This window comes from Vipera ursinii, assembly GCF_947247035.1.
Source record: "Vipera ursinii genome assembly, chromosome: 4".
NCBI lineage: Eukaryota > Metazoa > Chordata > Lepidosauria > Squamata > Viperidae > Vipera > Vipera ursinii.
In genome coordinates this window covers 4,207,797-4,223,013 of record NC_139514.1, presented here as the reverse complement: position 1 = coordinate 4,223,013, position 15,217 = coordinate 4,207,797, and the positions used below count along the sequence as shown (strand labels likewise).

At 47.6% G+C, this 15,217-nt stretch overlaps 1 protein-coding gene across 1 annotated transcript in view; it reads left to right on the top strand.

The window, feature by feature from the left end:
• The window catches only part of UVRAG (UV radiation resistance associated), a 93,994-nt gene that overhangs the window by 45,980 nt on the left and 32,797 nt on the right, over positions 1-15,217 (top strand). The window contains exons 8-10 of the mRNA XM_083362525.1: positions 7,469-7,595; positions 11,287-11,371; positions 13,373-13,460. Coding sequence (XP_083218651.1) covers positions 7,469-7,595; positions 11,287-11,371; positions 13,373-13,460 — 300 coding nt within the window. The remainder of the gene's footprint in view (positions 1-7,468; positions 7,596-11,286; positions 11,372-13,372; positions 13,461-15,217) is intronic.

Genomic DNA, 15,217 nt, shown 5'->3' with positions numbered 1-15,217 from the left:
CCTTGGCTCTTTTATAACTCGTGGACTTCAACTCCCAGAATTCCTGAGCCAGCATGGGGGAAGCATGGCCCCTTCATGACTTGTGGACTTCAACTCCCAGAATTCCTGAGCCAGCATGGGGGAAGCATGGCCCCTTCATGACTTGTGGACTTCAACTCCCAGAATTCCTCAGCCAGCATGGGGGAAGTATGGCCCCTTCATGACTTGTGGACTTCAACTCCCAGAATTCCTCAGCCAGCATGGGGGAAGTATGGCCCCTTCATGACTTGTGGACTTCAACTCCCAGAATTCCTGAGTCAGCATGGCTGGCTCAGGAATTCTGGGAGCTGAAGTCCACGAGTCATAAAAGAGCCAAGGTTGCCTACCCCTGGCCTAGGGCAAAAAAAAAAGTCACAAAATGGGGCAAAACTCACTTAACAACTGTCTTGCTCAGCACTGGGAATTTGGGGCTCAATTGTGCTTGTAAGTCGAGGACTTACCCCTAAGAGGTCATCTAATTTTCCTGGCTGGATGGAGTCACTGAAGCAGTAGGCGTGAGCTTAAATGGTCTCCAGAAGATGGTAGAGGACAGGAAGGCCTGGAGGAACGTTGTCCGTGGGGTCGCGATGGGTCGGACACGACTTCGCAACTAACAACAACAACAACAATTTTCCTGATTTGAACACTGCAAATGTAAAAAAATTCCAAACAAATTCAAGAAATGTTTATGTGAAAATGTGGGGCAATGTAAGTTGTTGAAGCCTAAGGTGTAGGTTTGTGGCTTGGGACCTTTCTCTCTCTCTCTTTTTAAACTGATGGAGAGAATTTTTTGGAAGGAACGAAATGCAATATAGAATTTTATTCCTTTTTCCCCCTCAACTTCCGTAATGACCGGCTTCACGTGTAAGAGGACTCTTTTCGGCTGTCGGTATGAAGCATTCTCCCTCGTGCCTGTAACACGAGCTCTTTTTGTTGGTTATTATTACTAAACAAAAATATTTATCTGGAAAGTCCAACAGCTTAATATATTAGATTAAGCCTAGGGGGAAAATGAATTAATAGGTCTCCTAAGTGCTCTCCGGTTACAAAGCATCTGTGTGGACTCTGTGGCCAGCGAGCGAGTTGCCAGGGAAAGCAAAACCCTTGCAAATGGAGATTAATGAATTACCAATTGAAAGAGTGGTGAACCTTTGCAACCAACTCGCTCCAGGGTTTTGAGGACGAGGAACAGGATGAACAAATGCCATTTTGGGTGCCGGGACGTGCATTTTGCTGTCTGGCTGAGGACCCATGCGTTATGGCGTCCCGTGGAACCAGCTAAAATCAAAGGGCTCCCCTTAGATTGAAACAGGAACTGCTCTAACAAAACAACACAGCTGGAAGGGACCTTGAAGATCGTCTAGTCTCCATCCCTCCCCTTGCTCAGGCAGGAAACCCTATGCCTGTGGTCCGCAGAACCCTGGGCGGGGGCGCAATGTCATCGCGGCATGTCCCCAAAGGCTTCAAGAAACGTTACGGTTTAAATCGGGGGTCCCCAACCCCCTCCCCCCAATCTGTGGACTGGTACCGGGCCGCGGCACGCCAGCAACCGGTCCGCACGAACAAGCAAAGCCCCATCCGCGGGATGCAGGCAGCACACAAAACCACGCACCCTCCGGTCCGCGGAAAAACCTCTCTCCACGGAACCGGTCCCTGGTGCCCTAAAGATTGGGGACCTCTGGTTTAAATCTTGGGTTAAGTCTTGATGGACCGCGGCCGTGGGTCTGGTGGCCACAAAAGGGGTCCGTGGTGAAGAAAAGATTTGAGAACCACCGCCCTATGCCATTTCAGAGAAATAGTTGTCCAGTGTCTTCTTAAAAACCTCCAGCGTTGGAGCACCCACAACTTCTGGAAGGCAGGTTGTTCCACTGATTAATTGTCCTCACTGTCAGGAAATTCCTCTTTAATTCTCTCCTTGATCAGTTTCCATCTGTCGCTTCTTCTCCTGCCTTCAGAAGGTGCTTTGGAGAAGAGCTTGACTCCCTCTTCTTTGGGGCAGCCCCTGAGATGTTGGAAGGCTGCTATCATGTCCCCTCTCGTCCTTCTCTTCATTAAACTAGACATCCCCAATTCCAGCCACCGTTCTTCCTACGTTTTATCCTCCAGTCCCCTGATCCTCTTTGTTGCTCTCCTCTGCACTCTTTCCAGAGTCTCAACATCTTTTTTACATCGTGGCGACCAAAACTAGTTCCATTTTAGCTTTTTCTAGCTGCATTCTAGCTAGCAATTTTATTTAGAAATTTGGATTGGTAAAGCCTGACTAGCAACTCGTTAACTCTACAGGCAGTCCTCAACTTGCGACCACAGCTGAGCCCAAACTTTCTGTTGTTAAAGCACAGCAGTTTTTTTTGCCACACTTAAGTGAATCGTTGCAGTTGTTAAGTGAATCACCGGGCTGTTAAGTGAATCCGGCTTTCCCCCATCGAGTTTGCTGGTGGGAAGGCGGCTAGGAAGGTTGCAGATGTGGATCACGTGACCCTGGGGCAGCACATCTGTCACAAACACACGCTAGTTTATTAGTTTAGTTTAGCCAAGCCACCCGCATTTTGATCAGACGACCATGGGAGATGCTGCAACGGTCCTAAGGGTGAAAACTTACTCATAGGTCACTTTTTCGCGGCTGTTGTAACTCTGAACGATCCTTAAACAAATGGATGAAGTTTATATAAGTCGTGGTTCACAAAGACAGTGAGATACGAGGAGGGCGACCATAGGCTGGGCCAGGGGTTGGCAACCTTGGCTCTTTTATGACTGGTGGATTTCAACTCCCAGAATCCCTGAGCCAGCCATGCTGAAGGGAAAGGGAGAGGTTTCCAAGCTCAGCCATGCTGGCTCAGGAATTCTGGGAGTTGAAGTCCACAAGTCATGAAGGGGCCAAAAGTTTCCCCCATGCTGGCTCAGGAATTCTGGGAGTTGAAGTCCACAAGTCGTGAAGGGGCCATAGTTTCCCCATGCTGGCTCAAGAATTCTGGGAGTTGAAGTCCATGAGTCATGAAGGGGCCATAGTTCCCCCACGCTGGTTGAGGATTTCTGGGAGTTGAAGTCTACAAGTTATGAAGAGGCCATAGTTCCCCCACGCTGGCTCAGGAATTCTGGGAGTTGAAGTCCACAAGTCATGAAGGGGCCATAGTTCCCCCACGCTGGCTCAGGAATTCTGGGAGTTGAAGTCCGCAAGTCATGAAGGGGCCATAGCTCCCCCACGCTGGTTGAGGAATTCTGGGAGTTGAAGTCCGCAAGTCATGAAGGGGCCATAGTTCCCCCACGCTGGCTGAGGAATTCTGGGAGTTGAAGTCCGCAAGTCATGAAGGGTCCACAGTTCCCCCACGCTGGCTGAAGGAATTCTGGGAATTGAAATCCACGAGTCATAAAAGAGTCAAGGTTGCCTACCCTTGGGCTCGGCCCTTGACCAAGGAGTCATGGTTCGGATTGGGCTTGGATTCTTCTCCTTTTGTCGGAGTCGAGAAGAAACGAAAACCTGGAGTCCTCCACTATGCAGGTTGTAAGAACGTTGGCGTCAGTCCACCCTCTCCCCAGCCAGTGGAGTACACCATTGTTTGCACGCCTTTCCCAGCCTCCACTAATCTTTTTAGGACATCAGTGTCTTGGTTCAGAGACAGCATCCAGACTTGGTCGTCGGGTTGGCTTGTGGCCTAGAAACAGGCCGTAGCTGCTATTCTTTCCTTGGAAGGCCATAAAACAAACACACAAACACACCCAGCAACAAAAACCGCAGTCAAGTTACCACTTTCAGGAACACTTTGCAACGTGCAAGAGTGGAGCATCTTCGGCTAATTAGACCCGCATGGCTCCCACCCTGATGGAAGCTCTGGAAGCTGTTAAAGTCTTGGCTGTTCTCCCAGTCTTTGGGGCAGGGCGATGGTGGGAACACACACACACACACACACACACACACACACACACACAGACACACAGACACTGCTGGATGGGGGGGCTTGGGCTTGGGGTGGTTTTCTATGTTCTCTTTCAAGCCGCTTATGCTTTTCTTGTTTTTCTTTCTTTCCTAATTGTAAGCCACCCAGAGTCATTGGGAGTCAGGAGGGCTATAAATTCAACAAATAAGTCCAGAAATATTTTTGGGAGCTGCTTGCACTGGAAACGGTGCTGCTCGGCATTTGTCTTTTCTGTGAAGTAATTAAAAAGACAAAACAGTGGTTTATTTCAAGGCCGGGGGGGGGAAGGTGCTTTGCGAAACTCCCAATTTTTCCCCCCTACTAAGATAATAATATTGGGACGCGGTGGCTCAGTGGGTTAGGACGCTGAGCTTGTCGATCTGAAGGTCGGCAGTTTGGCGGGTCGAATCCCGAGTGCCGCATAACAGAGTGAGCGCCTGTTACTCGTCCCAGCTTCTGCCAACCTAGCAGTTCGAAAGCACGTAAAAATGCAAGTAGAAAAACAGGGACCACTATGGTGGGAAGGTAACAGCGTTCCGCGCGCCTTTGGCGTCTAGTCATGCCGGCCACATGACCACGGAGACGTCCTCGGACAAGCGCTGGCTCTTCGGCTTTGAAACGGAGATGAGCACCGGCCCCTAGAGTCGGAAACGACGAGCACGCGTGTGCAGGGGAACCTTTACCTTTACCTTTTAAGATAATAATAATAATAAACCTTTATTGTCAAAGTACAACATGTGTACATTGAGATTAGCTGAGCCTCCCCCCCTCCCCCTCCCCCCCTCCTCTCTCTCCCCAACACACAGTGACAACAAACCCTCCATCCCACCACACTATGTGAACCAACTACACTACACCACACACCGGCCTCCCAAGTCAATTCTGCATAAGATTATGTCCCATTTAAAAGCCGAACAGCCCACGGATAAAAGCTATTTTTCAGCCTGTTGGTACGGCTGGCTATATTCCTGTATCTCCTACCGGCTGGATGAAAATAGAAGTACGGGCAGTCCTCGACTTACAACCACAATTGAGCCCCAGATCTCTGTCGTTAAGTGAGACACCGGTTAAGTACGTTTTGCCCCCATTTTCCGACCTTTTGTTGCCACCGTTGTTTAAGTGGACCGCTGCAGTTCAGTTAGTAACACGTCTGTTAAGTGAATCTGCTTTCCCCGTTGCTTTGGCTTGCCAGAAGGATGCAAAAACGGGGTCATATAATCCCGGGACGCTGCAACCGTCATAAATAGGAGTCGGTTTTCACAGTCTCATCTGAGTTTTCAATCATATGACCGTGTGACAAACAGTCCAAAGTCCCTTTTAAAATTTCAGTGCCATTGTGACTTTCAATGGCCACTGTATGAACTGCCGTAAGTCGAGGATTACCTGTGTAGATTTTTTTTTTATTTTAATTCCATTTATATCCCGCCCTTCTCCGAAGACTCAGGGCGGCTTACAAGCTTAGCAGTAGCCTTCATTCTATGTATATGCCTGCTTATGAGGGCTTTCACACACACACCCCAAGCGGCATTATTACAAAGTCAGCTTAATTGCCCCCAACAATCTGGGTCCTCATAGATGTCATTGTGGGTGATTTTGCATTAAAGGCCGCTGGTGTGATGGTGCGAGTTTCCAGATTGCAAATGTATGGGGCGCAATAACTTTATAGAGTTTTAGTTTTAGGGTTGCGAACCTTCAGTTAGTTACTTTCTTGCAGACGTTTCATGACCCAACTGGGTGACGTCATCAGTGCTAGAAGGGAATGGGTTTTGTTCTCTCTTTACATAGAAACGTCTTGAATATCTTGAACAGGGGTCTTCAAACTCGGCCCTTTTATGACTCGTGGACTTCAACTCCCAGAATTCCTCAGCCAGGCATGCTGGCTGAGGAATTCTGGGAGTTGAAGTCCACGAGTCATAAAAGGGCCGAGTTTGAAGAGCTCTGATCTTGAATATAAAGAGAGAGCAAACCCCACTCCCTTCTAGCACTGAAGAGGTTGCCTACTCAATCAGAATCAGCTGGAAGGGACGTTGGAGGTCTTCTAGACCAGGGGCGTCAAACTCAATTTCATTGAAGGCCGCATTAGCATTGCGGTTGCCCTTAGGGGGCCGGGTGGGCGTGGCCTACTGGGTGGGCGTGGCTAGAGTGCGTATGGCCTACTGGGTGGCCGTGGCCAGCTCTCCATCGTTGGCATCAAGGGTGCCTATGGGGTCCTGGGCAGGAGTGGGACAGATCTGAGGGTCTCTGGCAGAAGGAGGGTCTCTGGGCCAGGGCCAAGGCAGTGGGGGCCGTTCCCTCACTGTTTCCAGGATGGCTTCGCGGGCCACATGAAACCACTTCGCGGGCCGGATCCAGTCCCCGGGCCTTGTGTTTGACATGTCTGTTCTAGACCAACCTCCGGCTCAAAGCAGGAGACCCGAGGCCATTCCAGACAAACGGCTGTCCAGTCACTTCTTAAAAACCTCCAGTGTTGGAGCATTCACACCTTCTGGAGGCAAGGAGTTCCACTGGTTAATTGTCCTCCATGTCAGGAAGTTTCTCCTTAGTTCCAGGTTGCTTCTCCCCTTGATTAGTTTCCGTCCGTTGCTTCTTGTCCTGCCTTCAGGGGCTTTGGAGAACAGGTGGACCCCCCTCCTCTTTGTGGCAGCCCCTCAAATAGTGGAATACTGCTATCATGTCCCCTCCAGTCCTTCTTTTCTCTAGACAAGCCAAACTCAAACCCGGCAAAGGTAATGAAACACCTGCAACCAAGCTCAGAGAGCACCAAGAACCCCAGGATTGTCGTCGTCCTCCTCCTCGCAAACTCATCCCTTCCAGCATTGATGATGTTACCTAGTTGGGTAACGAAATGTTTAGAAGAAAACAGCCAAGCTCAGAGAGCACCAAGGACCTTAGAATTGTTGTCCTCCTCTTCCTCCCTCCCTCCCTCCCTCCCTCCCTCCCTCCCTCCCTCCCTCCCTTTTAGTACTGTTAGCTAGTTAGGTCATGAAATGTCTGCAAGAAATCCACCAAGCTCAGAGAGCACCCAGGACCCCACAGTCCTTCCTTCCTTCCTTCCTTCCTTCCTTCCTTCCTTCCTTCCTTCCTTCCTTCCTTCCTTCCTTCCTTCCTTCCTTCCTCTTCCTCCCTTCTAGCACTGATGATGTTACCTAGTTGGGTTGTGAAACGTCTGCAAGAAAACCACCCAGCTCAGAGAGCACCCAGGACCCCACATTCCTTCCTTCCTTCCTTCCTTCCTTCCTTCCTTCCTTCCTTCCTTCCTTCCTTCCTTCCTTCCTTCCTTCCTTCCTTCCTTCCTGCACTGATGATGTTACCTAGTTGGGTTATGAAACGTCTGCAAGAAAACAACCCAGCTCAGACAGCACCCAGGACCCCCCAGTTCAGCCCTGAGCTACAAATGTTCTGTTCAGGGACGGTTATAATCTTATTTTTCACTGAAATACGTAGCCCTCGCAGGTAGCGTTTCTCCCAGTAGCGTCTGCGTATATGCTGAGCAATCTTCGGTTTTTTTTTCTTTTTGTTTTATTGTTATTTTGATATAGAAAAAAAAGAGCGAGTGTTTACAGCTGAAGATTCTGGTGCTTCAGAACGAGCTGGAGAGGCAGAGAAGAGCCCTCGGCCGGGAAGTGGCCTCGTTGCATAAGGAACAAAGCTCGCTGCTTGAAAGAGGTGAGTGCAAACGAGAGCAGCTTTCTTGTCCCTCCCTGCAAGGAAGGATGTCTTGTTTGAGAGCAGGTTGCTCCTGAAAAACAAAAAAAAGAGAAGAAGAAGAAGAAGAAGAAGAAGAAGAATTTGGCAGGCTCTGGTTGTTTACTGCTGATTTCCTTACGTAATCGGTGGCTTGCTAAGATGGTTAGCCAGACATCTTTAATGGTGATGCCGTAGGTCAGCAGTGTCCAACCTTGGCAACTTATAAGACTTGTAGACGTAAGTCCCAGAATTCCCCAGCCAGCTTGGCTGGGGAATTCTGGGAGTTAATTAGACTAGAGCTGGAAGGGACCTTGGAGGTCTTCTAGTCCAACCTGCTGCTCAAGCAGAAGACCCTATAATGTTTCAGACAAATGGTTGTCCAGTCTGTGTTTAAAAACCTCCAGTGATAAGAGCACCCACAGCTTCTGGAGGCAACTTCCGTTCCACTGGTTAATGGTCCTCACTGTTAGGAAGTGTCTCCTTTAATTCCGGGTTGCTTCTCTCCTTGATTAGTTTCCAGCCACTGCTTCTTGTCCTACCTTCTGGTGCTTTGGAAAATAAGTTGATCCCCCCCTCTTCTTTGTGGCAGCCCCTCAAATACTGGAAGACTGCTGTCACGTCCCCCTTAGTCCTTCTTTTCTCTAGACTGGCCATACCCCACTTCCGGCAACCGTTCTTCACATGTTTTTGTCTCCAGACTCTTAACCATCTCAGTTGAAGTCCACAAGGACTGATCCCAGTCGTGGCCATTAGTTGGGGACAACCTATAAAGAGTGAAACACCAGTGAATAGCAAAATCCTGTCTTCGTGACTAGGCCCTTCCTTGAAATTTAACAGTAGGAATGACGTGCCGGCGCTCAATTTGAAACAAAGAAGGAAATAACAGTCGGGGGTGGTGGGAATAAGTGATATAAAAATAGCTCTTAACAAACGTGACCAAAATGCTTTGAAATCCATCCCTTTGCCAAGCGAAGTTGCTTCAGAGCTTGACAGGATAACACACAGCCATCGGTTGGGATGTATCAGATGTAGAGTTATTCTTCCAAGGCTTTAGGGCATCTCGTGTGTGAAAAGTTCACCGTTTCTGACGGGTTGAAATATCCCTGATCCTGAGAATAAAGCCAAGAAAGAACGTACACCGCCCTTAATACAGGGTGCTCGGTCCAAAAAAAATCAAGTTAAAACTCTCGGAGATTTCGGGGCCAGAATGTGAACTGGGAATCCCAGAGCACAGGAGCGAATAATACCTCTTCTTGAAAGATATTTTCAAGAGCAGAACAATTGCAACTAGCCCTTCCTTGTTCAAAATTCTCTTAAAATGTCCAGTTTAGTTGAAACCGGAAAACTTCCCCCGTATCTTACTTTGCGATCAGAAGGGACTAATTTAATATTCTTCAAATTGACTCTCCTCCGGTTTAGCAGAATAGGGTGCGAGTGTCGCATTCCAAAGGTTAATAAATCATACACATTCTTTTTTTAATCAGCTTGCTTCAATTTCTCTTGTACTGCTTTAAGAATCTCTTGTTAATTTCTTCAAAAGCTCTAGCAGAGGCGGGACTGAAGCAGCGAGAGTAGAAATTGGACTCCTTAAATTGAATAAACTACCAAGGAGCGTTTAGAAGTGCGCTTCAGCTGAATGGATCCACAGTAACAATGTTAGGAGAGGCTAGCTAACCCAAATTCAGGTAGTCCTCGACTTAGCGACGGTTCATTTAAGTGACCGTTCAAAGTTACAACGCCCCGGAAAAAGTGACTTACGACCTTTTTCACACAACTGTTGCGGCATCCTCGTGGTCATGCGGTCAAAGTTCGGATGCTTGGCAACTGGTTCATATTTATGACGGCTGCAGTTCCTATTTACGATGGCTGAAACTGGTTCATGTTTTTGACGGTCACGTGATCCCCTTTTGCGACCTTCTGACAAGCAACGTCCATGGGGAAGCCAGAGTCACTTGACAGCCGTGTGACTAACTTAGCAAATGCAACGATTTGACTTAACAACTGTGGCAAGAAAAGTCGGAAACTGGAGCAAACTCACTTAACAAATCTTTCACTTAGCAACATAAATCTTGGGCTCAGCTGTGGTCATAACTGAAGGACTGCCTGTAATTGGCTTACTCTGCAGCTTTTATACTAGATCCAGAGGTTCAGATCCTCGCTCAACAATGTTGCTACGCTGTCTCTTAAGTTCTCAAGTTGACTTATGTATTTGATTTCTCTAGCGCCCCACCCCCATCTCAACAAGCAACTCTGGGTCGCTTTCATAAGACGTAAAAGCAAAGCACCAATAATGGAGAATTATTTGTAGCTCAGGATTGAAACGAGGGGTCCTTGGTGCTCTCGGAGCTTGGTGGTTTTCTTGCAGACATTTCATGACCCAGCCAGGTAACGTCATCAATGCTAGTGCTAGACTAGCCCGCATGAAATGTCTGCAAGCAAACAACCAAGCTCAGAGAGCACCAGAGACCTCTCAGAAACAAAGCAATTAAGACTGTACAAAGTAAATATTTGTCAGAACATGCACAGTCTTATGGCGCTGAGGTAACCCAGGAGTACGTACAGTAAACAGTGGTTTGTAATTAAATGGTGGTTTATATTACACTATATCTATAAAGATACACTAGAAATAAAATACATACACGTCATAAAACAGCAAACTCCAGTACACAGCAGTTACAGCAATCAAACAGAAGAGAGAGAGAGAGAGAGACTCCAGCAAAAAACTTCCCTTTTATACTCAGACTCTTAAAGGGATACACACACCTGCTGAGTCATTCCTATTATTGCATCATCCACATTACATTACATCTTTACATAAGATGTTTAGCTATTAAATTATTATCCTGACAATATTTCTGGCACCAAGAAGATCTGTTACTATGGATGGATGTTAATACAGCCAGGAAACAGATTTTAACACAGGGGTCTCTTAACACCTGCAGTACAGACCACTACCAGTCCATGACCTGTTGAGAACAAGACCACGCAAGCGGCAGGCAAGCTTGCGGGGGAAAAAAAAAGCGACAAAACTTTTGTGCATGTGTGGGATTAGGTTGAACGTGCAACCCCGTCCCCTCCCTGCCGCAGCCCTGTGTCGCCGCCGATCCACGCAGCCAAAGAAGTTGGGGACTGCTGCCTTAACACACTCAGGGCCCCTGACCTGACTGCACAGGCGAATCTTCACAGCCTTGTGAAAGACCAGTGGGGGCATTTTGATATATAAAGGGAGAGTATTGTAAAGCAGGGGTGGGAAATGATGGCCTTTTTATGACTTGTGGACTTCAACTCCCAGAATTCCTGAGCCAGCATGGGGGGGGGGAACTGTGGCTCCTTTACGACTTGTGGACTTCAACTCCCAGAATTCCTGAGCCAGCATGGGTGGGGGAACTACGGCTCCTTTATGACTTGTGAACTTCAACTCAGGAATTCTGGGAGTTGAAGTCCATAAGTCATAAAAGGGCCATCATTCCCCATCTCTGTTCTGGAGGACAAGGGCTATGGCAGAATAGGCATGTCTTATTGGAGGATTAGAGATTTGGCACCAGATAATACCGTAGAATGACCTTATATATTACCAACGGTTTAACTAATTAAATAGTGTTGTTTAATTGCCAATCTTTGCTACTGAAGAGTAACCTCAGGTATTTTCTTCCTCAAATGATTTTGGTAGGAAAAGTATTTGAAGAAGAACATTCAAAGCTCCAATTAGATAAGGAACCTCTGCAGGAATTAAGGAAGGAGTGCACAGCCAAGAGGTAAAAGGACTCTTAAAATTGGTTGGAATGGGGCAGGGAAATTTGCGTATATTCTGCTTGTTCATTTACAGTCGTCCTAAAGGATATTTAAACCTGACTGTTCTTTGGAAGGACAACTGTTGAAGCTGAAACTCAAATACTTTGGCCACAAAATGGGAAGAGAGGACTCCTTGGAGAAAGATTCTGATGTTGGGAAAGAGGGAAGGCAAAAACGAACGGCAGAGGATGGGATGGTTAGACAGAGTTAATTAGAGAAACTGATTGGTGGCTGAGAAAATTAGGTGTTCATCTCTATGCTGAACACCTAATTCCTGCAGCTGACAAAATACAGTGACTACTACGGTTTTTTTTAATATAACGTATATATATTAACCCATGTTGTGTGGCTGCAATATTATTTATTATTTTACTTTATTGGCTCCTCCTCCCCTCCTCCTCCTCCTCCTCCTTCATCATCATCATCATCATTATATTATTTGCATAGTCAGCCAGATGTTCAGACTGGATTTGCCATTTTTGTCTACCTGTCGAGTCCTTACCAAGGACCCGGGATAGGCAGATGTGGATGTTTGATGATATTATAGATATTGTCGCAGGGTGGAAGCAGTTCCTAGCAAGGCCGCCTTTTGCAACTGACCGATGGCGAATTTGTCAATGCCGATGATGGTGTCCAAGTGGCGCTCCAGTTGTTTTGGGATTGCACCCAAGGCGCTTATGACTATTGGTACCAACCTTGCTTGCCTTTGCCACAGTCGTTCTATTTCTATTTGTAGGTCTTTGTATTTTGTTATCTCCTCCAGTTCTCTTCCTCCTCCTCCTCCTCCTCCTCCTCCTCCTTCTCCTCCTCCTCCTCCTCCTGTTATTATTATTATTTTCTCTTTGTTTTGCAAGTCCACTGAATGCTTCAGTACGGGAGACAAATTCCTCGTGTGTCTAGTCACCCTTGGCCAAATAAATGAAGAAGTACAATAGATAGTGTCATTGATGCAGTGGACGTAGGTTTGGGTGGACCCAGGGAGATAGTGTACGATAGGGGGCAGGGGGGGCGGTGTGCTGTGGTCCTTGAGGTCATGAGTTGGGCATGACTTGGTGACTGAAAACAATGACAACAATAACAACAGCATGTACAGTTGGTAGCTAATTCTCCTTTCACAAGAGCTAGATAATAGCTACTGACCGAGTGCTGAAGGGGAAGGGTGGCCCGGGATCTTCAGAAATACCTACGAAGTGCCAGGAATTGTAAATTGGGGCACCGACGTTCCAAATTGAAATATTGGGATCCCTCATTCGTGGCGTAGGGAGGCGTTTAGGCAGAAACGGTGGCCGATTATCGCGTTTTGTCGTTTTCCCCCTGAAGTTCCCTTCCGTGCTGTACCTCGGCGGCTGCCAACCTTTTCTATACGCCGCGCCCCTGCAACGCTTCTGATACATTCTCCCGCCCCTTAACAAAAGTCCCGAAATAACAGCAACAAATTATGCAAATGCACTCTAATTTTGAAAACCGTAAGTTTTCTCACCCTCCAGAATATCGTCTGGCACACACACACACACACACACACACACACTCCGGTTGGGAGCCCCGGCTGTACCTTAACAAGGCTTTTTCAAGGGAGTCCTCGGGGTTGGAACAGTTTCCAGAAATTAACCCTTTTTTTGCAAACCCTTAGTCGTACATTCTTCATTAGGCATCCCTTCCGCCCCCCCCCCCCCGAACGATAAATTCGTCTGTGCAGTTTCTCCTACGAACTAGATCCTCAGATTAAACTTGCCAAGCCGTCTCCCACCCCCCACCCGTAATGGCCTGTCAGCGTATTACACAGGAAATGCATCCTTCTTAAAGTTTGCCATTTTGGTCAGCTAGACCAGGACTTTAAAAATTAACAGTACTGCACTTCCCTCAGTGGGGCAGAAACGGTAATTTCTCAGAATAAGGGTGTTGTTGACAGCTCCTTCAGGAAGCCATGGTTGCATGATTGACCGGTTTCTGTCTCCTTCCCTTAGAGAGCAGTTCTTGAAAACCAACGCTCAGCTGACCATCCGATGTAGGCAATTGCTATCAGAGCTTTCCTGTATTTATCCTATTGATACGGTGAGTGATGGGTTTCCTAAGAACGGCAGGGTCAGGAGTTTAGCAAGCCTCCAGCTTTTGACCTTGGAGAAGAGGCTGAACTTCAGTTATCCTAAACATTAACTATCTATGGGCAAAAATGACCTTAAGTTAAGCAGCCTAGAGCAGGGGTCCCCAACCCTCCGACCATGGACCGGTATCGGGCCACGGCATGCCAGCAAACAGTCCGCACAAACAAGCAAAGCCTCATTCGCGGGATGCTGGCAGCGCGCAAAACCACACACCCTTCACTCCGCGGAAAAACCTCTCTCCACAGAACCGGTCCCTGGTGCCCAAAAGATTGGGGACCTCTGGCCTAGAGCTCTCAAGTCAGAACTTAAGATTTTGTATCTGTATATTTCCAGATTCAATTCCTGGGTTCTTAAATTCAGAGGGGTGATAGGGCTGGGAGATATAGATAGATAGATAGATAGATAGATAGATAGATAGATAGATAGATAGATAGATAGATAGATAGATAGATAGGGGATGGATGGTAGGTAGACAGATAAGGGATGGTAGATAGGTTGGTAGATGATGGGCGGATGGTAGGTAGACACAGATAAGGGATGGTAGGTAGGTAGGTAGATAAATAGAAAAGGGATGGATGGGTGGATGGATGATAGGTAGACAGATAAGGGATGGTAGGTAGGTAGGTAGATGATGGATGGTGGGTGGATGGATGGTAGATAAGGGATGGTAGGTAGGTAGGCAGATGATAGATAGATAGATAGATAGATAGATAGATAGATAGATAGATAGATAATGGATAGATGGTAGGTTGGTAGGTAGATGATGGATTGATGGTAGGTAGATAAGGGATGGTAGGTAGGTAGGCAGATAGATAATGGATAGATGGTAGGTTGGTAGGTAGGTAGGTAGATGATGGATGGATAGTAGGCAGGCAGACAGACAGATGCATGCATGCGATGGTTAAAGAGGCTGGGCCGAGCTCTCATTCCTTGTCTCAGCTCCTGCCCCCCTAGCAGTTTGAAAGCACGCAAGTGCGAGTAGTTAAATAGGTAACATTTTGTTGGGGAGGTTACAGCGTTCCGTGAGCCTTTGGCATATAGCCATGCTGGCCACGTGACCACAGAAGCACCCTGTCAGAATCCGTTTATATCACATTCATAAATGTATGTTTAAAATATTGTGCGCCCCTGGATTCTGCCATTCTCCGGGGGGCGGGCGGGGAGAGGTGAAGATGTTTATTCAGCCTGACCGGAGGCTGCATTCCAAAGACCTGGCAAACCCCTTTGATCCCAGTACAACAAAGGAGGGGAAGGAAGGGAGAAGAGATCTGGGTTGTATCCCTATCTGGAATTGAAAGGAAGAAAGCAATTAGCAATAAAGCAGGAGAAGATTCCCCTTTCCCAGGAAAGGGTTGACACCTAAGTTTAATTGATGTGAGGCTGACCAGATGGGGTTGAGGGGGGGGGTTGAAATGGGAGTCCTTTATATATAGTAAAAATGTAACACAATGCCAGATCCTGTCTTACATTTCCACAACCGATCATGTCCTAGTAAAAACTCCTTTTGGACAAGACCTGGCTCCAAGAACACCTGCTGCCAGCATCAAGCTCCCTTCGTCCAGTGCGCTCCCACAGGGAGGGTCTTCTCAGGGTGCCGCCGGTTAAAGATTGCCGGCAGGTAACACCCAGGGGTAGGGCCTTCTCAGTGGGTGCGCCTGCCCTGTGGAACCAGCTGCCTGCGGAGCTTAGGACTGCCCCCAACCTCCG